This window comes from Canis aureus, chromosome 15, assembly GCF_053574225.1.
Source record: "Canis aureus isolate CA01 chromosome 15, VMU_Caureus_v.1.0, whole genome shotgun sequence".
Taxonomy (NCBI): domain Eukaryota; kingdom Metazoa; phylum Chordata; class Mammalia; order Carnivora; family Canidae; genus Canis; species Canis aureus.
In genome coordinates, this window is record NC_135625.1 from 20079416 (window position 1) to 20099821 (window position 20406).

The following is a 20406-nucleotide window of genomic DNA, read 5'->3' on the forward strand; positions in this document are numbered from 1 at the left end:
GGTTATGATTAGGTGTCGGTGGTCATCCCTGGTGATGGTGACAGCAGCCCCCTACTTGGGGGGTTCTCAGCCATCACTGTCCATTGGTTGCCCTCCTCTACCACATTCTCTACCCTCTCTGGCTTGTCCATCTCTGCTTATCCTATGACAATTTTTTTTTAATCAGTAGTCAAATCTCAGTAACTGGAGCGATGAAAGCTTGTGGACTGAGGGAGGCAATGGGTTTCTTTTATAAACCAGTGAACTGATTGATTTGTCATTATACCTGGTGGCTGCATGTCTATGCATTAGACTGCAAACCAGAAAGATTCAGGGGATGTGGTGGCCTTAACCCATTTGTGGGTGTGCTCGCGGGCACGTATGCACGCTGTGTGCCACCGTGATTGCTGTTGTTTACTCTCATGTGAAGTTTCTTAGTAAAGACCTAGGCAGCAGACACCATTAACTTTGGTATTACTAACGGGAGCCCCTCATTTACATTTCTCTTGAATTCGGACAGTTTATTCAAACAATAGTTTAGGAATTGGACCTTTTTTATGAGACCTATCACGTATCGAAATAAAGCACCACGCCAACTTAGAAAAGCTGTTGTAGAATTTCTAAATGTTCTAACATCCCTCTTTAAAAAAAAAAAAAAAAAGTGTCATCTTTACTGCCATCAACTATCGCCATAAAAGCTCGGCCTTAAACTTCTGAAATCAGTGGCATGTAAATCAGACATATAGAAAACTGGTAAAGGGGCCCTTTTGCAATGCTGTTACCTTTTAGATTTCAAACAGAAACATTTGAAAGCCAAGCATAGTAATGTGGTTTTAAGGGAAAGCTGTGTAAAGTGTGGCAGCGTGTGAGTTCATGGGAGCAGTTCGCTCTGCCCTTCTGCCAGGGGGTTGCTGTCTCACTGGAGAGGGTATGGGAGGGGAATATGTGTTCTTCTAGAACAGCTCCTTAAAAAATATTGTGTAAACCATCTGTTAAAAGAACCAAACACCACATATACATAAAATTAGGGTTAATAAATTGAACTACATTGTAAAACACAGGGTCTGTTGGATGCTCTGCATCAGAGACACTGTTCACTTAACCTCAGAGAGCTTACAATTTCCCCAGGCTCCAGGGTGTTTCAGATAAAACTTGGCATGTCCGGAGTTCTGTGAACGGTTTATTGAAAGGAATACAGTCGGATTGCCGCTGTGCCCACTGTACATTTTATAGGCATGTTTGACCATTTTTATGAGTCACAGTATCTACTGCATGTGGTAATTTTATTGGCATGTATAATTTTAACTTTAGTGTTAATTTTGGCAACAGAGAGAACAAAAACAGGCACACTGTAGTCCTAAGGAGCAAAGCTGAGCAAGACTTTGAATTAGAAAGAGTTCAACGGAAAAAAAAAAAAAAAAGAAAAAAAAAAAAGAAAGAGTTCAACGATGAGGCCTTTATTACAAGGGAAGAGATTAATGGCCACTATGTTTTGCTCTTCTTTTTTGAAAAGTAAGGCCTACTTTTTTCAGACTGGATTGAGTATTAAAATAGTTTCTCCAGCAAGATGGAAATAGAGCCACACGTGAGTACCCTATTATGCTTTTATGCCAGAATTCTGCTGCATTGATCTAGAACCATAGAATCAATGAGAGCCTGAAGAAATCTTTGACATCATTTCCAAACCCTCATTTTACAGATGAGGGAACAGATGCAGAGTGGTAATTGTATTTTGTTACGAGAGACCGGGCACTTATCAAAATATCTCCGGAACACCTTTATATGTCGGGAATTTCCCAATTATAAATTAGTACAGCCTTTAGAACTGTGTTGGCAAGTAGGTTGCTCTGAACTTCATGAACTTCACTAGGGTCAAAGGTAAGTAACTCTTTAATCCGGAGTATAGCCCACATTGACATTCACAGCAAGAACTAGTATTTCAAAATAAACAGGAAAACAGGATAATTTAACACTAATGCTGGTGCTTGAAAAAAAAAGGGGGGGTTATTTAAAGAAAGCTCACATAGAAGATAGGCTTTGGGGTACTTTCAAGGCCGTAGTTTATTACGATGTAGTTCTCCTAGGAAAATTTTGGCTGTCCTTTTCTTATGGAGTTGTATGAAGATGGGTACTTTAAGATGGAAGGAAATAGATTTATGTTTGCTTTCCTAGCTAGGTATCTTTTGGAAAGCTGCAAATATCATCTGGGAAGAGATGGGTGTAAATTGTTGCAAAAGTCATCTCATCTTAGGAGCTGTGTTGCCCTCATGCATATGCAGAGGTTGGAGAGTACAGAGAACTTAATGACTGAAAAAAAAATGGCATTTATAAAGAACAGAGCTATATTACGGTACTTTTTTGTTTTGTTTTTTTGGCACACAAATAGAACCAAGATAGGACCCATTTTGCAACGTGAGTGCCTAAAGGTATTGAATATTTAACAGGCTCTCAAATGTATTTCTTGAAAGGATGAATTATGTCAGGGGGAATTTTTTTTTTTTTTTTGAAATAATTCCAAGTAAAGGAACTGGCCAAATGTTGGAAGGAAAAAGAGAGAGAGGGGTTTTGATAGTAAAAATGGATGTTCGTGACGAAGATATTTCTGAGATGGAAGTAAGTAGCAGTAGACACAATACAGGACAGAGGAAGTCGGCATGTGCATCATTTCTGCCTGTTGCCCCAGACCCTCCTTGTCAACTGCCTGCATGATTGTCACGGTTACCCCTGTTTCCCACATTTGCACAAGAGTGGCTTTCTTAACACCAACATGTCACATCGTTCCACTGTACAAACACATGCAAAGGTTCCCCTTCAACATCAAGAATTGGATCTAAGCCTCCGGTCCACATCTGTGTCCCTCGCCATGCCATCCCACCCCCAGTGTGCTCCAGCTCTGCCCAGGTGTGCCCAGCCCCCCCAGTGCCCCCTGCTTCCTGCTCGCATGCCCTCTCTCCTGCCTCCGCTGGGCTCCCCACGCTCCTCTCTGCAAGGCACTGGGTGCTTCCCTCTGCCCTCCTGCTTCTCAGCTGACCAGTACCTCAAATAAAAGTAACGTCCAAATGTTGACGGAGGCATTTGAAGTTTAATGTTAAATGCACTTAAAATCCAAAAGGCTTGCTCACAACTGGCATCTTTTCTTTTGCCTTCTCAGATTTTATATTTACTTACCAGAAATTTATGGAATGCTTACTCTGTCCAAGGCACTGTGCTTGGTTTTGTCTGAATTATTTTGGATTTGACAAATGTTCCCTACGGACCTGTACTTAAATGGATATTTGTAAGAAAACAAAGCTGCCATAAAACCTATTTACCCCTTCTTTTTAGAACCACAGGACAGAGTTGGGGTGGTCCAGAAAAAAATGGCTAGCCTGCAAAGTAGCTATGAGTTGTCTTTATGAATGCATTCAGAACTAATTCTGACAATAGAGAACTCCATCCCATAAGTTACAGACAAACAACAATTCATAGTTTATACACAATATGGTAGTTTCTGTAGGTTACGGTGACCAATAATATTTTAGCAGTATTTCCATTCCCTTGTTTTCTTCTTTGACTCTAAATGTGGTCGAGTTGTTGGAAAAATTCTCTGGCATTTTTAATAATATTCCATTTCTTTATTTTGAGAGAGATTGACAGAGAGAGGGTGTGCAATCGGGGGCGGGGGGAGGGGGTAGGGGCTGAAGGAGAGACAGAGAATCTCAAGCGAGATGGAGCCTGACACAGGGCTAAAGCTCACAACCCTGAGAGCATGACCTGAGCTGAAATCAAGAGTCAGACGCTTAACCAACTCAGCCACCCAGGCGCCCTGAATTTTCTAGTATTTTAAGTGACTAGCTGGCTCATTAAACAGGTGCTATATAAAAGATCCATAGAAAATCACGGTAAATTTGAATAATGTATTGTATTAAAAGATATTTATGATTCCTTTAATATAGATCTTAAATGCACATCCTGAACCTCATTTAATATATAATTATTTTTCTATGGTAACTGCTGTGTTTTGGTTCACTGTTGATGAAACTAATAGAGGGAGTCTTAGAAATTGCCTGGTTGAGTATATTTGGTCTCTTGTTATTTTATTTGTTTTACAATTATTTAGCAAATATGTACAAAAAGTCACAATCCTGGGCAGCCCAGGTGGCTCAGCAGTTTGGCGCCGCCTTCAGCCCAGGTTGTGATCCTGGAGCCCTGGGATCGAGTCCCACATCGGGCTTCCTGCATGGAGCCCGTTTCTCCCTCTGCCTATGTCTCTGCCTCTCTCTCTCTCTCTCTCTCTCTCTCAGTGTCTCTCATGAATAAATAAATAAAATCTTAAAAAAAAAAAAAGTCACAATCCTTAAAAATATCCTGAGAAGTTCCAAAGATATTTTGGATTTTCTTTTCTTTTTTCTTTTCTTTTCTTTTCTTTTCTTTTCTTTTCTTTTCTTTTCTTTTCTTTTCTTTTCTTTTCTTTTCTTTTCTATTCTTTTCTTTTCTTTTCTTCTTTTCTTTTCTTTCTTCATTTCTTTCTTTTTTCTTTCTCTCTCCCTCTTTCTGATTCATTTATTCATTCATTCATTCAACATACATTTACTGGGTGTCTCGCATAACATTATTCTAGGCACTGGGAATGTAGTCAGAGGGTAGCATTCATGTGTTCTTCTTTTGCAGAACTTATGGTCAAGTGGGTGAGACAGACAGGAAACCAGTAAACACAGACACGCATGCATACATTCAGAGTGTGAAGACAGTAACTTGGCTTAGATTCTCGTACCAATTCAGGTGTGTGTGTGTGTGTGTGTGTGGTTTTTCCACAGCACCAAGCAGTTCTCAAGCACAAGCCTACAATTTGGCTGATTTCTGATACCCTCTACCCAGAGATAACATCAGATCCCACAGGTTTTATCTGAATTATTTTGGATTTGACCAATGTTCCCTGAGGACAGTACTTAAATGGAAGTTTATAAGAAAATAAAGCTTATATAAAACTATTTACCCTCCCTTTTTTTTTTTTTAAGAACAATACGAATTACGGCAGCTCAGAATAACACCAAGTAGCTATGAGTTGGCTCCCTCCTATAAGACTGCCCCTCTTCCAAGCCAATGGAAAGCCCAAGCTGTCACGTGTGCTTCTGACTGGTTATAAATTGGAGGTTTCCATGGCTTCCTCCTTGGACTTGATTAACTTGCTAGAGCAGCTCATAGAACTCAGATAAACGTTTTACTTATTAGAGTGCCAGGTTATTCTACAAGGATTCAACTCAGGAACAGCCACATGGAAGAGTTGCATAGGGCTGAGTACAGGGAAGAGGCTCAGCTTCCCTACTCTCTGAGCACACCACTCTCCCCAAATCCCCGTGTGTTCACCAGCCTGGAAGCTCTCTGAACCCCATCCTTTGGGTTTTTATGGAGGCTTCATTACATAAATGCAACTAATTAAATCATTGGCCACTGGCGCCTGATTCAACCTGCCACCTCTCTCCCCTCCCTGGAGGTTGGGGAGGAGGATGGCAAGTCCCAACCCAGTACTCACAGAGTTAGTCCTCCAGGCCACCAGCACCCCCATCCTTAGTCCAAAAGCCACCTTATTAACATAACAAAAGATAACTTAATCTCTCTCATCACTTAAGGAAATTCCTCAAGGGGGTTTTAGGAGCTCTGTGCAAGGAATGGTGATAGAGAACAAGTATGTATTTTTTTATAAACCACATCTCACACTCGGGGAACAAGGGGAGTGTCCCTGGAGCGCTGGAGCAGCACTGGATCAGGTGGTCAGGACAGGGCTCCTTGAGGAAGTCCCGTTTAAATTGAGACTCAAAGGAGAAGCCAGTCCAGCAGAGGTCTGTGCATGGAGCCTCCCAGAAGCTCAATAAATGCAGAGGCCCTGAGTTGAGAAAAAGCTTGTCTTGTTCAAAGAACAGAGGAAGTTGTGAGTGTGGAAGAGGGAGGGGGTGAGGAGCAGTAGGGTGATGGTCCCAGACATGGCTGGACAGACCCTGGGGACCACTGCAGGCCTGGGAAGCATTCCACTTTCTTTCTGGGTGCAGCGGGTGCTCACCATAGGACTTCATGCAGGGAGGTTGCATGTTTTCTGTTCTTCTAAGATCTGGCTTCTCTGTGGAGAAGGCAGTGTTGGGTTGGAGGGAAAGTGACAGTCATCAAGCCGTTCCAGTGGGTCAGGAGAGAGGACGGTGCTTTGGAGGAGGGGTAAGCACTGAAGGTGGAGTGGAGGAGTCCACCTGGGGAGCATCTGGGCACAGTGTAGACAAGGATTGCCAGTGGCATTGGGGACCAGAGAGGAGTGGAAAATAACTTACCTTAGTGCAGTATAAAAACAAGACGACGAGGTAGTCACTTGGAGCATCCAAATTCCATTCTGTTCTATATCCTGAGTTAAAAGTTATTGCACATACTCATCATGGCGAAACTGAGCGTTTCCAAAACAAATGCAACTCAGACACACTTAAAGCATGCTGGCTCTTGTAGGTGGCAGCGATGAACATAAAGAAATAAACTTAGGAGATGGCAGTTCAAACAAACAAATAATTTCATCTAAAAGCATAAGGACAAGCATGGCCTCAACTGGAGTGGTTAGTTTTGCTAGCAGTCCTTTCTCTTCTACAGAGGGCCCAAGTTCCCGTAACCTACACAAAATTAGAAAGTAGAACTGTGGTTAAAACGAATCATATTTTAGTCGTTTTGTAACCTTGGTCTTCTGAGAAGTCCTTAATCACAGAAGACAAATCTCAAGACGGTGTTCAACTTGCGAATGGTACACGAGTCCAAAGGTGCTGCACCTTGACCGCCCCGTAGCCCACCGACCCCATCTGCCTTTCCATCCCATTTTTAAAATTGTCCCAAGTGACTTTGAGGTCCATGGAGCTAACATGACAACTCATCAAGAACCCAGCCTCAGTGTCCCCTTCCTCTCCTGTAGACGGTGGAGGGAGGAAGAAAGATTTCCAGAAGAGAACTTTCCAGTGGCTGTGGCTGAGCTAGAGGGCCATGTAGGGAGGAGAGATCTGAACAGGGACAGCTCCAAACTCCCACGGCCAGTGCACCCAGCCGCCGCCCCTCTTCATCTGTTGCACATGAGGCTTTCCAAGTAGATTGTTTTAACTGAGGGTACGGCAGGCTTAAAAAGATACGTGGCTCTAGGCAGTAGCACCCTTGCCCACTGAGATGGTCCCAGCCCACATAATTCGGTCATTTTTGACTCACCAGTATGAATGGAGCTTTACCAGCCAGTGGATGCAACTCATCCCCAGTGACAGCCAAAATGCCATGGTCTCACTTTGACCCACCGCCATCCCACCACATGTTTGCAAGAGGCCTCTCTTTATGATATTTCTAACCCATGGGCCCCCGAAGTTTGTGGGTCCTAAGTGAGGTCAGTTCCTGCCTTTTGCTGTTCCTCTCTTGTTCTGGGTTTGGATACTTTCCCCCTCCCTCTGACCACTGAGAAAATTGCTCTTCTCACCCCCATCTTGCAGAGCATGGAGCCACAGCAGAACGGACTGGGGCCCCGGGTGAGGCAGGAGAGAGGGAAGCACTGAACTGAACCAGGTTTTGTGGGAGGTGTTGGGCTCCAGCCTTTGGCCCTGGGGTCTGGGCCTGGGGTCTTGCCCTGAGGTCTGGCCCTGAGGTCTGGTCCTGGGGTCTTGCCCTGAGGCCTGGCCCTGGAGTCTGGGCCTGAGGTCTTGCCCTGAGGTCTGGCCCTGGGGTCTGGGCCTGAGGTCTTACCCTGAGGTCTGGCCCTGGGGTCTGGGCCTGGGGTCTTGCCCTCAGGTCTGGCCCTGGGGTCTTGCCCTCAGGTCCTGCTCCGGTCTGGCCCCTTCATCTGCATGCTGGTCAGACTACACACACACACACACACACACACACACACACACACACCAGTGGTTTTCATTCCCAGGCCCTGTTGGCCTGGTTTCATCCATCAAAGCTTTTCCCATCTAGTCCATCAAAGCACATTGAGGTTCCTTCTCCAAGGGCCTCTGGGCCCCCAGCAAGCCAGGGACCATGGCTAGGCACAACTTTCGGTGTCCCGACAGTGGGGAGGCTGGTCCACCCCAGAGCCCCTTGGTGCCATCCCAGGACGATGTTGCTCCTGCCAGAGGTGGACCCGAGTCTGGGTCTGGCCAGCCAGGGTAGTTTACTATGAGATAGAAATCATGCTTAGGAAACAAAAAAGGAGAGATTATGCAAATATGTGTGGGAAATAAGCTCCGAAGCTCACGGACATTCTGCTTGGCTGGTAACTTCACCCTCTTTCTGTAGGGCCTTTTTTTTTAGGTGAAACCTTACAGAGCCCCTGTGTATGAAACAGGTGGCCCCCCAGGTGTCAGGGTCAGACTCTCCTGCTCCTGCAGCCTCTCCCTCTGCCGAGGCCTCCACCCCTACCCGCACCCCAGAAGTCCTTCCAGGGAATTCTGGGAGTCCTTGGAACATAGCGTGAAAACACCACAGCGTGACATAAAGATCACAGACACGAAGACAGACCCTCACGTTGCATGCTGACACTCTTGGGGAGCCCTTGGCGGCCTCCCTCGCCTGCGGGGTCTTCAGGCTGGCCTGCCTCTGCCGAGCAGGGCAGATGCGGGCAGGTGGCCACAGTCCCTTGCGGATGGTGATCTGCTCTCTGCTGCTCCCTGCAGTCCCTCCCGTTTCTGAAGTTCACATTTGACTTTGTCATTCCTGAAATTCCTTCTGTGGTTCGCCATCCCTCATAGGATGAAGGCCGGGGGCACTCAGCTCTTCCCTCATGGTTGTCCCTACGTACCTGTGCTCCTTCTCTTCTACTCCCTGCAAACATCTGCCTGCAGGTCCCACTGCCTCCCCACCCCCCCCACCTCCCAGCCACCAGGCACACTCCTGCAGCACTGGATTCAGGCTGCACATCCTCAGGGAAGCTTCTCACTTCTGCTTCTAAGTCCCACCCTCACCCCCAGGTGCTGCACCACCACCTGCTCCTCTCTGCCCTAGTGTCGGCCGTGCAGCCTTCTCTGGTGAACTGGGAACTCTGGTCTACCCCTCTGTCTCCTCCACTTAAATTGAAGCTCCTCGAGAGCAGGGATGTTTTGGGGAGGGGAGATGACTCTCTTTCCCAAGTAAATCCCAGGCCCCCAGCAAATGCCTGACACATAAAGGGCACTGAGTATTCAGATGAATGAATCAAGTCTCTGCACAAGTGCATTTGTAGAGATGAGAATGGCAGTTATTAAATAAACCAGCTGCAAGTTAATAAAGTCAGAGTTCAGTTTTTAGTCTCGTGCTGTACGCCTTTTGGTAGTACGTCGGTTTCAGTGAGATCTCAGGTTTTCAAGGCAGGTTCTACTTGTCGAGGCAGTTGGAGCTTCCACCGCTCTGTGGATGTCTTTCCACTTGAGTGGCATTGACTGTGGCCGTAACAAACTGCTGTTTTCAGGGTGGGTCATGTTCATAATACAGGGAACAGGCAAGAGTCATGGAGGGGGCGTGTGTGCGCGTGTGTGCGTGTGTGTGGCGAAAGGCCGGGTCTTGAATGAACCGCTTACTTGAAAAAATTGTCTTTCTACAGGTGATGTGTCACCAATCAGCATGTCTCCCATCAGTCAATCTCAGTTTATCCCGCTTGGGGAAATCCTTTGCTTGGCCATCTCGGCAATGAACTCTGCAAGAAAACCTGTCACCCAAGAAGCACTGATGGAGCACCTGACCACGTGTTTCCCAGGTAATGGGAAAGGAATGTAGCACTTTCCAAATAGAGGTGTGTTCTGGTTGTTCTAAGCCTTCACATGGACTGTTCCAGCCATTTAAATGTAGTAAGAAAAAAAAAAAACTCTTTGGAAACTGGAAACTTTTCTCAGTTCTGTAATTAAAAGTCAAGGCACCTCTTCAAAAATAATTTGCTGTCTTCACGTAATGCTGTAATAGTTTTTTAATTGGGACTGAGAAGAGGAAATTGAATCAGAATCCATAAAGAATTCTGGCAAAAACTACCAAGGTTCTGTTCAACCTCAACATAACCTTCTCGAAATATATGAACATCATGATTCATGGGAGCATGTCAGAAAATTTTCGTCCCAAGGGTTTACACTAAAGTGACAGTAATGTCAAAAAGAAATACATCTTGAATGCTTGGGTCATGGCTTGATGAGTTGTAGTAATATGCTATTTGATAAATTAGCTAAGATCCCATTTAAAAAAATAAAATGTTTCCTTTTCTCTTAAATATTATAAAAAGAAGACAGTAGGCCAACTGCCTATCAATGCATGAATGGCATTTGGTGCCTCCAATGCCAGAAGATGTTAGGAACAGTGATAAGCTAAAGACTGCATGGGCTACCTCAAGAGAGGCAGCCCACTACTCAGCTTCAGTGTATTGCCACCCCCTCCCCTGCAAAAAATGGAGAGTTGTAAATCTCCTACTTTCTTCAGGAGAACCTAAAAATTCAGTTTTATGTGAAATCTGTAGACTTCCTTAACTATTGGCCATTGTGTGGGGTGTGTGTGTGTGTGTGTGTGTGTGTACACATGTTAACATGTGTGCCAGTGACATGCAAGTCAAATAAAACACATCACTGGGCCACTAGTTTGCCAGCTTGGCTTGGACTCAACCTATGCTTGCACTAAACATGAACCCTTGACACAAGTTTTCATGCAACCTAGAAGAGACCTTGGTAAACAGAAACTAGAGGCTGTATCCATTAGCTTTTGCTACCCAAATGCTGGGTAACAATCGCAGAAAGTCAGTGGTATCCAGAAACGACCATTTATTTAGCTCAGGTTGTCTGTGGGTTCTCCAAGAGTCAGCTGATCCAGACTGGACCTGCCCAGGTGGCTCTGCTCCACCTGTACCCCATCCTTTTTGAGAAAAGAGACAAGTAGAGGCCTATTTCTGCTCACTGGGTTGACAGAGGCACAAGAGAATAAGCCTGGTTGTACAAGGGCTCTTCAGCCCTGTGGTCACGCCATACCCACTAATATTTCATTGGCCAAAGCAAACCTGGCAAATTTAAGGTCAAAGTATAGGAAAATGCACCCAACCCATGGGACTACTTCTAAACTAAACACTCATCTACCATCCTGAGTCTCACCACTTTTCCTTTTGCCCCAAAGGAACTTCATATTTCTCTCCCAGTGATATTTTTCTCTCTTCTTCAGTTTTCTAATTAACATGTTTTGAAATTATATATACTGTTGAAAAACTCTAACACAAAATCCACCTTTGCAACCTACAAATTGCCTTAAATTTTCTAATATTATCTCTGAATATTCTTCACTGATTGCCTTTCTTTGTTACCTTCCAGGCAAACCCTTTTCCTTTCATTAGTAAGATAATCAGAGTCCCAGGTGAGAGCGATCTAAGGAGACTGATGTTGTTCATAGACGTAATGCCCTTGTGAAGAAAGACATTATATCTGGTTGGGTATGTCTGTTTGGCCTTATATCTGGTTAGCCACTTCTGACATCAAATGCCCAGCAGCTTTTAAAATCCCTCTATTTTTAGTAGCTTCATGAGAGATCACATAGCTCTTCCAAAATTGGTTACATCTCTCCCATCACTGGGCTATAAAATAGAGAATGGGAAGAACAGAGGGCAAGTATGTAATAGTCAATTGTGGAAAATAGCAAAATGAAATAGTAAATTGCCAAGCAGCTGATTACAGTATCACTAAGTTGGGATACTTTAGAGAGAAATTCATAGGTCACTTGTGCTTAGAAGAACAACTGCTTTGCTAGCTTTTATGTTAAGTGAGCCTAGATCTCAAGGCCTCGTCAGATGGACTGAGAGGAGCGAACCTAACCTTTTTCATCTTTGTGACACTGATGACTAACTGGTCTACCCCAGTTACCGGGGTGGGGTGGTGGGGGTGGAGAACACTCTACAGACCTGAGTCTAGGGGACAGGTGGGCAAACTATGGCTTCAGGCTAAGTGTGGCCCACCACTTGTGCTTGTAAATAAAGTTTAATTGGAACACAGTCTTGCCTATTTATGTATTGTCTTTGGTTGCTTATGCTGCAGTTACAGAATCAAGTAGTTGCAGCTGGGAGATCATATGGCTCACAAAGTAGTTACTTTCTGCCTCTTTACAGAAAAAGTGTGCCAGCCACAGATTTACAGTATGGTAGTAATGATTTAAAGCTTTGTTCAGCAATACCTCCATATTTTAAACTAGTATCTCATAAAATGAGGTTATTTCCTGCCTGTCTTCCTTCTTCCTTCCTTATCTCCCTCCTTTCTTTTCTTTCCTTCCTTGGACGTCCTTCCTTTCTTTTGCTAGCATTTAAGCTTCAGAACAAAACAATTTAGAAACTTGATACTTTCAAATTCTATTTGAAAATGTATTTTCAGTGACAGTGCTAAAACTCTGGAGGGATTTAAATATCATATTTATGGGTTTTTTTGTTTTCTTAAGGTAAGACTACTTTTTTTTAGACTATTTACTTTTTTAAAGCTTACTGTTTGAAAATAAGGTTTTGAAGTCTAACCAAATATTATTAAAATATTTGAACTCTCATATTTAATGCCAATGTATAAATAAAAAGCATAGTCTAGATTTTGGCCTTTATTACTGCTCTGGACATCCATAGTCTAAAAAAAGTTTTTTAGTGAAAAGCCATCTTGTGAGAATGTCTGACATCCTGAAATGTGAACCCTTTTATCATTTTCCTATATTGGTTGAATTTTGAAAAACCACTTTTGTGTACCAGTTTCCATTACAGAAACAAGAATTTTTTTTAAAGGTATAAAAAGAGTAAATACTTGCTTCTCAGCTAAGTAAGTACTCATCATCCGTCCATCAAGAATGATCATTTAAGTCAGACTAGTACTTGTTGAGTTGTTACAGTTGGGTCTTCCTGAGAGGAAATCTGACCCTCAGAAGAGTTGCTAATGGGGTCGAAGTTGGTTTTCGAATTTACTAGAGAATGTTAATGTTATATACCCCATGTTCTACCTCCCAACTCATCTCTTTAGATCAGTTCTTGCAGAAATCTCCCTCAGCCAGTGTTCTTCACACACGAGAAGAAATAATCCAAAGAAGCCCACTCAAAGTTTCTGTCCGAAATGCTTAACATCTAGAATGTGTGCAAGTGCTATCTGTTCCCATGGTTGTCAGTTTTGCGGGATTAAAGAGATATGCAAGTCTAAGTAGTATCCTGTTGTCATACAGTGTTTTTAGGTATCTGTTTTTGCTTTGGAAAGATGTAAAGGCGTGGAAAAGGAGAGAAGTTAGGTTTCGGCCCAATTTGGACATATCTTTGTTCTTTAAGCACTCAAAATCCAAATTTGTGGTGAACTTTGGGAATAGAATCTGAAGTGGTGGAATGTGCAAAGCATTGAAAATACCCATCACAACCATCTCTTTTTCCAGGTGAGCCCTGCAGATTTCTCATGGAAGTCTGGATTTCAGAGACAGCTGAAAATACCAGTCATTCTACGAGGGCTTCATAATAAAATAATCACGCTAGGTATCAGTGACTCACAGAGCTTTGAAAACTCACAAGTGGAAGGGTGGAAAGTGGATTGGACAGGGAATGTTTCTAGCTTGTTTTTTCAAATTAAACATTGTTGGACTGATAAACTTGAAAACTTTAAATGTAAATTCTCCTTGGAAACTTGTTCTTACTCCTTCAGTTGGGAACAATCCAAGCACATACTCTTAATGGCAAATAAACACGACGACACCGTAGTCATGATTCTGCATAGGTTCCTGAGTTTTCTGGGATCGGCACTTGGAAGGCCTACAGTCAGCAAATTCTGTGTGTAGTACTAGCTGTTTTTCTGCATTATACCTCAGCTTGCCTTTACTACAGCAGCAGAGTAAACTGGTCAATCATGAATTCTGAGAAATGAGCCTTACCGCTTTTTCTGAAGAACTTGTTTCTCTTACAGTATGGATTGCAGGCATGCTACTGTGTGAGTAAGATACAGTTAGTTTTGGTCTGGGTTGGCCACCCGCAATGCTGTGCCACGCAACCCCAGTGGGCATCTCCCGTGAGGCTGCAGTGTGCCTAGTGTGTCTCATCTTGGGAGTGGTAGTCTGTGTGAATGGTGCTCCCGAACTTGTTTAGCAGAAGGCCCTGGTTGTGAGGAGGCTATAGAATCTTTTTTAATTTGCTTCTCTTAGGTGCAGGCATTTCTTTTTTTTTTTTTTTTGACAGCACTCAGGACTTTCATATATGTGGCTTGGGTTGTATCACTAGTTCCATTAGAGTTCGTTTTGTGCAGAAACTATCATAACAATTTTAAAAATTGTTATTATACCAGCCTTGAAGCCATTTGCATAAAAAACCCCGTACATGTCTCGAGGAGAGCCCTAGACTAAAGGGAAAGGATGCAGCTCAAAAATTAAGTAATTATACTACACAGGACATTATGCATAAGCAATGTTACCTTTCCCAGCTCGGCCAAGAAGGATGCCTTCTGAAGATGGTAACACAGATGGATGGGCAGGGCACGTCACATGCGTGGACTCTTTCCCAGGCCGTTACTAATGCTTTCGTATCCCACTTTTGTAGTTTTGGAAGGACTGCGAGAGCCTAAACTTAGTTTACCCTGCTGTTCTACGTTGCTACACGATGTTCTCTGAAGGTAATCTGGTTTCCATGGGTCCTGCCCCAAAGTTGAGACTATTCATAGCTAATGTTTCTAGAGCCCCGCTAAATGTCAGGCACAGCTCTACAGACTTGAAGCTCATTTAAATTCAAGACTACCCTATGAGGGTACGTGCTGTTATCATCCACCTGCTGACGACTGTGAACAGAGGCCCACAGAGGTGTTAGTTAAGTTGCCTAAGGCGATACCAGCTGTATTAGTTTTCTAGCACAGCCCTCACAAAGTACAGGGAGCTTAATCAACAGAAATTTGTAGTCTTATGGTTCAGGAGGCTCACTCTACAAAATCAAGGTATCTGCACAGTTGGTTGGTTCCTTCTGAGGTCTTTGAGGGAAGAAACCCTTCCAGACTGTGCTCCTTGGCTGGTGGATGGACATTTTCTACCAACGTTTCTCCACACTGTCATCTCTCTGTGCCTGTCTCTCCATCCAATTCCCCCTCTTTACAAGGGCACTGGTCATGTTGGAGTAGAGCCCACCCTGAAGACCTCAGTTTAACTTATCTCTGAAAAGACCCTGGCTCCAAACAAGATCATATTCTGAGATTTGGCGGGTTAGATTTAAATGGAGGAATGGCATGGGGGGCGAGGGTTGCATAATTCACCCACTACCACAAGCTAAAAGTGATGGAGCTGGGGTTTGAATCCAGCAGTGTGGCTCTCGGATGGAGGCTTTCAGTCTCCATGTGACACTGCCTTAACTGTGTTGGGTTGAATCACGTGAAATTGCCATTTTGTGGGTCAGACACGGTTGAACATTGGCAGTATGATTTCAGCCTACTTGGACCTACTTCCAAATTGTATCATTGGGATCCAACTAGTCAGTACTACCATCCTCAGTGTGCATGGCAACGAGGGATGGAGAATACCTAAGAAATAAGTAAATGCCCTATTACCTGAAGAGTTTGTACTCTCTTAAGAATTTATACTCTTCGTTCTGTCTCTTCAGAAAGACAAAGCATAAGCATGCACACAAAACCCTTTGAAAACAGTATCTGTCACTGTGCCGGGAAGTATCTGTCATTTTCTTCTGGAATTTCTATTCTAGCGAGTATGGCAGCTTCAGACTCAGTGACCAGACAGACGGAGAGCATCTGAGATTTCACAGGTGTATTTATTAGGGCTGTCTGGTTATGAGGCAGAAAAACTACCTCCATCCTGCTGACTTAGTCCAAGAAGGAGAATGTTCTCACTTGAATATTACCACTACTGTAGTCACTTTCAAAATTGATGATTTCTGAATTGGAGGGTGCATCATCAGCCATGGTCAAGTCTAATTGCTCTTTTATGTAACTTACAAAATTTAGTTTATTAAGTAAGCTTAATCTTGAAAAATGAGTGTATAGAATAGCTTCTAGGGTACAGTGGCCTCTGTATGCTTTCTGTTTTGCTTTTGAATGCCAAGACAGCTGTTTCAACCCAGTGTCCCTAGTTTTTTTGTACTGAGAAGGGCTATTTTGTAAATGTATATGACATCATGCAAAACATCTTTCACTTCCCTTTCCTTTAAAAATACTCTGCCTTTGATGGCTCAGTTCAGTAAAAGGCCTCATGACAATAGTACCAGCCTTGCCGCACCTAGCTTCCAAGTCTCTTCCTGAACACCTCTGAGTCCTGCTGACTTGTGGTGCAATAATACTTTGAAGCTTGGCAAAATTAACAGGATTTTGTCTTGTCCTAGTTTGGGCTGCTGTAACAAAATCCCATGGATTGGATGGCTGAAGCAACAGACATTTAATTCTCATAGTCCTAGAGGCTGGAAGCTCTGAGATCAAGGCACCTGCAGATTTGGTGTCTAGTGAGGGGCCCTCTTGCTGGCTTGAAGATGGCCATATCCTCACATGGCAGTAGGGCTGGGGTGGGAGTAGGTGGGGAGCTCCGGTTTCTTCCTCTTCTTATGAGGGTACATCATGAGGGCCTCACACTCAGGAACTCCTCTAAACCTAGTCACCTCCCAAAGGCCCTCACATCAAGGATTAGGATTTGCACGTAGGGATATTGGGTTGGGGGTACAAACATTGAGTTCATAGCACATTCTGAAAAATCAGGAACTGGCAATAAGTTCCTTCTACATTCTCATGAGTCTGTGTTCCCTTTGGTTTTAGGTGTTCCCACCCCAAGCCAAGAAATTCTACGGCACACGCTGAACACGCTGGTGCGGGAGAGGAAGATCTACCCAACTCCGGATGGCTATTTCATCGTGACCCCACAGACTTATTTCATTACTCCTTCTCTCATAAGAACTAACAGTAAATGGTACCATTTGGACGAGAGGATACCTGACAGGTCTCAGTGTACCTCTCCACAGCCTGGAACCATAACGCCCTCTGCCTCAGGCTGCGTCAGGGAAAGAACATTGCCCAGAAACCACTGCGACTCTTGCCACTGCTGCAGAGAAGACATGCACAGCATGCATGCTTCCACTCTGCAGAGAAAACCTGCCAAGGACTGCAAAGACCCCTATTGCCCTCCTTCACTATGCCAGGTGCCACCCACTGAAAAGAGCAAAAGTACTGTAAACTTTTCTTACAAGACAGAAACTCTCTCAAAACCTAAAGATAGTGAAAAGCAGTCCAAAAAATTCGGACTCAAGTTATTCCGGCTAAGTTTTAAAAAAGACAAGACCAAACAGCTCGCCAACTTCTCTGCCCAGTTTCCTCCTGAGGAGTGGCCCCTGCGAGATGAAGACACACCAACTACCATCCCTAGGGAAGTCGAAATGGAAATCATTAGGCGTATTAACCCGGACTTGACTGTGGAAAATGTCATGAGGCACACTGCACTAATGAAGAAACTTGAAGAAGAAAAAGCACATCGGAGTAAAGCCGGGTCCTCTGCCCATCATAGTGGAAGAAGTAAAAAAAGTAGGACTCATCGGAAGTCCCATGGAAAGTCTCGGTCACACAGCAAGACACGAGTGTCTAAAGGAGACCCTTCGGATGGTTCTCATCTGGATATCCCAGGTGACAGAGAGTATGACTTTTGTGACCCTCTTACCAGGGCACCCAGGGAGGGCTGCTTCATCATTGAACACAAGGGAGATAACTTCATCATGCATAGCAACACGAACGTGATTGAGTCTCATTTCCCCATGACACCAGAATGGGATGTGTCTGGAGAACTAGCCAAAAGGAGAACTGAGATGCCTTTTCCTGAACCTTCCAGGGGAAGCTCCCACTCAAAAGTGCACCGAAGCCACAGCCATACCCAGGACCGAAGGTCCAGGAATGAGAGATCGAGCAAAGCCAAGGAGAGATCCAGATCAATGGATAACTCAAAGGGCCCTCTGGGTGCTTCTTCTCTAGGGACACCTGAAGACCTGGCTGAAGGCTGTAGCCAAGATGACCAAACCCCCAGCCAATCCTACATTGACGACAGTACTTTAAGGCCTGCACAAACAATTGGTCATCAAAGGGCTCATGTTTCATCCACAAGCTATAAAGAGGTGTGTATTCCAGAAATCGTCAGTGGCAGCAAGGAGCCTTCCAGTGCTTGTAGCCTTTTGGAGCCAGGCAAACCACCTGAGAGTTTGCCGCCCTACGGGGAACTCAGCTCTTGTCCAACAAAAACAGCGACAGATGACTATTTCCAGTGCAACACCTCCAGTGAGACGGTCCTCACGGCGCCATCACCTCTGGGAAAAAACAAAGAGGATCATGACACTCTGACTCTGGCGGAAGGGGTGAAAAAGCTGCCTCTGTCTGATAGGCAGGCCCCACATTCTTCCAGAGAGCCTGTAGGGCACAAGGAGGAGTCACCAAAAGGGCCAGGTGGGGGCCCAGCTGCCTCGGGCGCGGTGGCAGAAGGGATTGCCAATGGACGCCTCGTCCAGCACCACGGCGCCGAGCCCAGCAGCCTGGACAAGAGGAAAGAAATATTCAGCAAAGACACACTGTTCAAACCTCTTCACAGCACCTTGTCTGTAAACAGCTACCACAAATCGAGCCTGTCCCTCCTCAAATCTCTCCCGAAGACACCTGCCGACGCACTGCCAGGCCGATGCGAGAAACTGGAGCCGCCCCTGGGGACCTCGGTGGCAGCAGCCATGCCTGGTTCCCAGCGTCAGCAGGAGTCAGGGGGGAACCAAGAAGCCTCTTTTGACTATTACAATGTCTCGGACGACGACGACTCCGAGGAAGGGGCGAACAAAAACACGGATGAGGAAAAAAACAGAGATGACGTAGGCACCATGCAGTGGCTCCTTGAGAGGGAGAAGGAAAGAGACTTACAGAGGAAATTTGAAAAGAACCTCACCCTCCTTGCCCCAAAAGAGACCGACAGTGGCAGCAACCAGAGAGCCACCCACTCGGCACGCCTCGACAGCATAGACAGTAGCAGCATCACTGTGGACAGTGGATTCAACTCCCCACGGTAGGGAGAGGCATCTCTGCGCGCACATGCACACACACGCACACACCTATCGGGGCCTGGGGCTTTATACGAACAACTTGAAAAGTTTCTGATTTCACAGTCTTAATTCTGTGGATGCGGGTTAAGGGTTGTATGAGTTGTACTGTTAACAACCTGTTTCTAACTTCTTTTTCAGGAATTGAAACAAATGTTTCTGCAGCTGTAGAGATCACCAATCTGGACTGGTGGGTTGGCTCCCTCCCTCAAACTTGCATCAGGCCAATCTAACTAGGACCAACATTTTCCAGGATTTTTCTTCTGTGTTTATATTGCCACCATGCTGATAAAAGAAGGGTTTTTTTTAGGTCCTCTAAAATAGTAACTTTTTGAGTAGAATGAGTGGTCAGTAGTCAGTTGGGGTTGGATAGGGCTTGGGTATAAATTGATTGAATCAAGGACAGGTCCTTTTAGTGGGAATAGCAGATGTCAACACCTTTCCAGGGGATCTAGATGCTTGTTGCCTTTGCAGTCCCTACTCTGTGTGCTCCCCACCCCACCCCCACCTTCTCCCACACTTCACATCCACAGAGGAATGGAACGTTGTGTCTCTCACAGAACAGTGAGGGGCCTGTGTCCCATTAGATCAAAGCCTGTGTCCGCACTCAACTCTCTCCCCCTGCAGAACTGACACAACCTATTAAGGGGCTCTAATCATAGCTGGTAATTCAGCAAAGGGTTAACAGCAGAGAGTGTGCAATGCCTAATGGTCATGTCCAGAGTGCTCAAGTGGTTCAGGGGTTAAGAAAGCAAAAGAGAGTCTATGGAACTTCCTTTTCTCTTCCTTAATTCTTCCTTCTCCTCAAAGGGCAACTTAGGACCTAATTCTCCTTCTAAATTCTACTCCAGATTGGTGACTCTGAGATGCAGAAATACTCTTGAGAGGTGGACATTTCTCATTAGCTGCGATTCCCAAGATTCTCCGATACTTATAATTTTAACAAGTACCCAGATATGATTCTATACTTCATATATTTTAATTATTAAGAATGAAACTTAGTTCTGTTGTGATCATCTCACTTTATCTCTGGATAATTTGGGGACAGAGTATGCCTAATCAGAATCGGGAATCGTTAATTTGTCCCATATTAGGCTTTTATGTCTTAAAGAGCTAGTTTTTGATTATGATGATGATGATTTTTGCCGCGTAACCTTTTTTTCCAAGTTAACACATGTGTGGGAGTCTAATGTCTAAACAAACCACAGAGGTGGTGCTCTGGCTAAAGTGGATGTGAGGCCAGGAGCCCCACATCTCCCCTGCTTGTCCCTCAAGGAGTCCACACTGATCTCTGGGAGCCATGGCACTCAGTCTAAAAATGACTGGCCTACCTGTTGGAGTGACTTTTCTACAAAATAACTTTTGCTAAATATTTTTTAAATGCTAGCCTCAAATCTTAATTTATTTACCAGTTATTTTATATGTCCTTTTCTTTCTATTTC

At 44.5% G+C, this 20406-nt stretch overlaps 1 protein-coding gene across 7 annotated transcripts in view; it reads left to right on the forward strand.

Moving 5' to 3' along the window:
• STOX2 (storkhead box 2) overlaps positions 1-20406 on the forward strand; it is a 255657-nt gene that overhangs the window by 224951 nt on the left and 10300 nt on the right. For 4 of the 7 annotated variants that reach the window (XM_077848675.1, XM_077848670.1, XM_077848672.1 and 1 more), the window contains 2 exons: positions 9518-9670; positions 16665-18930. In XM_077848675.1, coding sequence (XP_077704801.1) covers positions 9538-9670; positions 16665-18930 — 2399 coding nt within the window. In that variant the 5' untranslated portion in view covers positions 9518-9537. Of the gene's footprint in view, positions 1-4626; positions 4741-9517; positions 9671-14464; positions 14538-16664; positions 18935-20406 lie in introns of those variants that run through there. The other 3 variants (XM_077848676.1, XM_077848677.1, XM_077848674.1) reach the window with 3 other exon arrangements.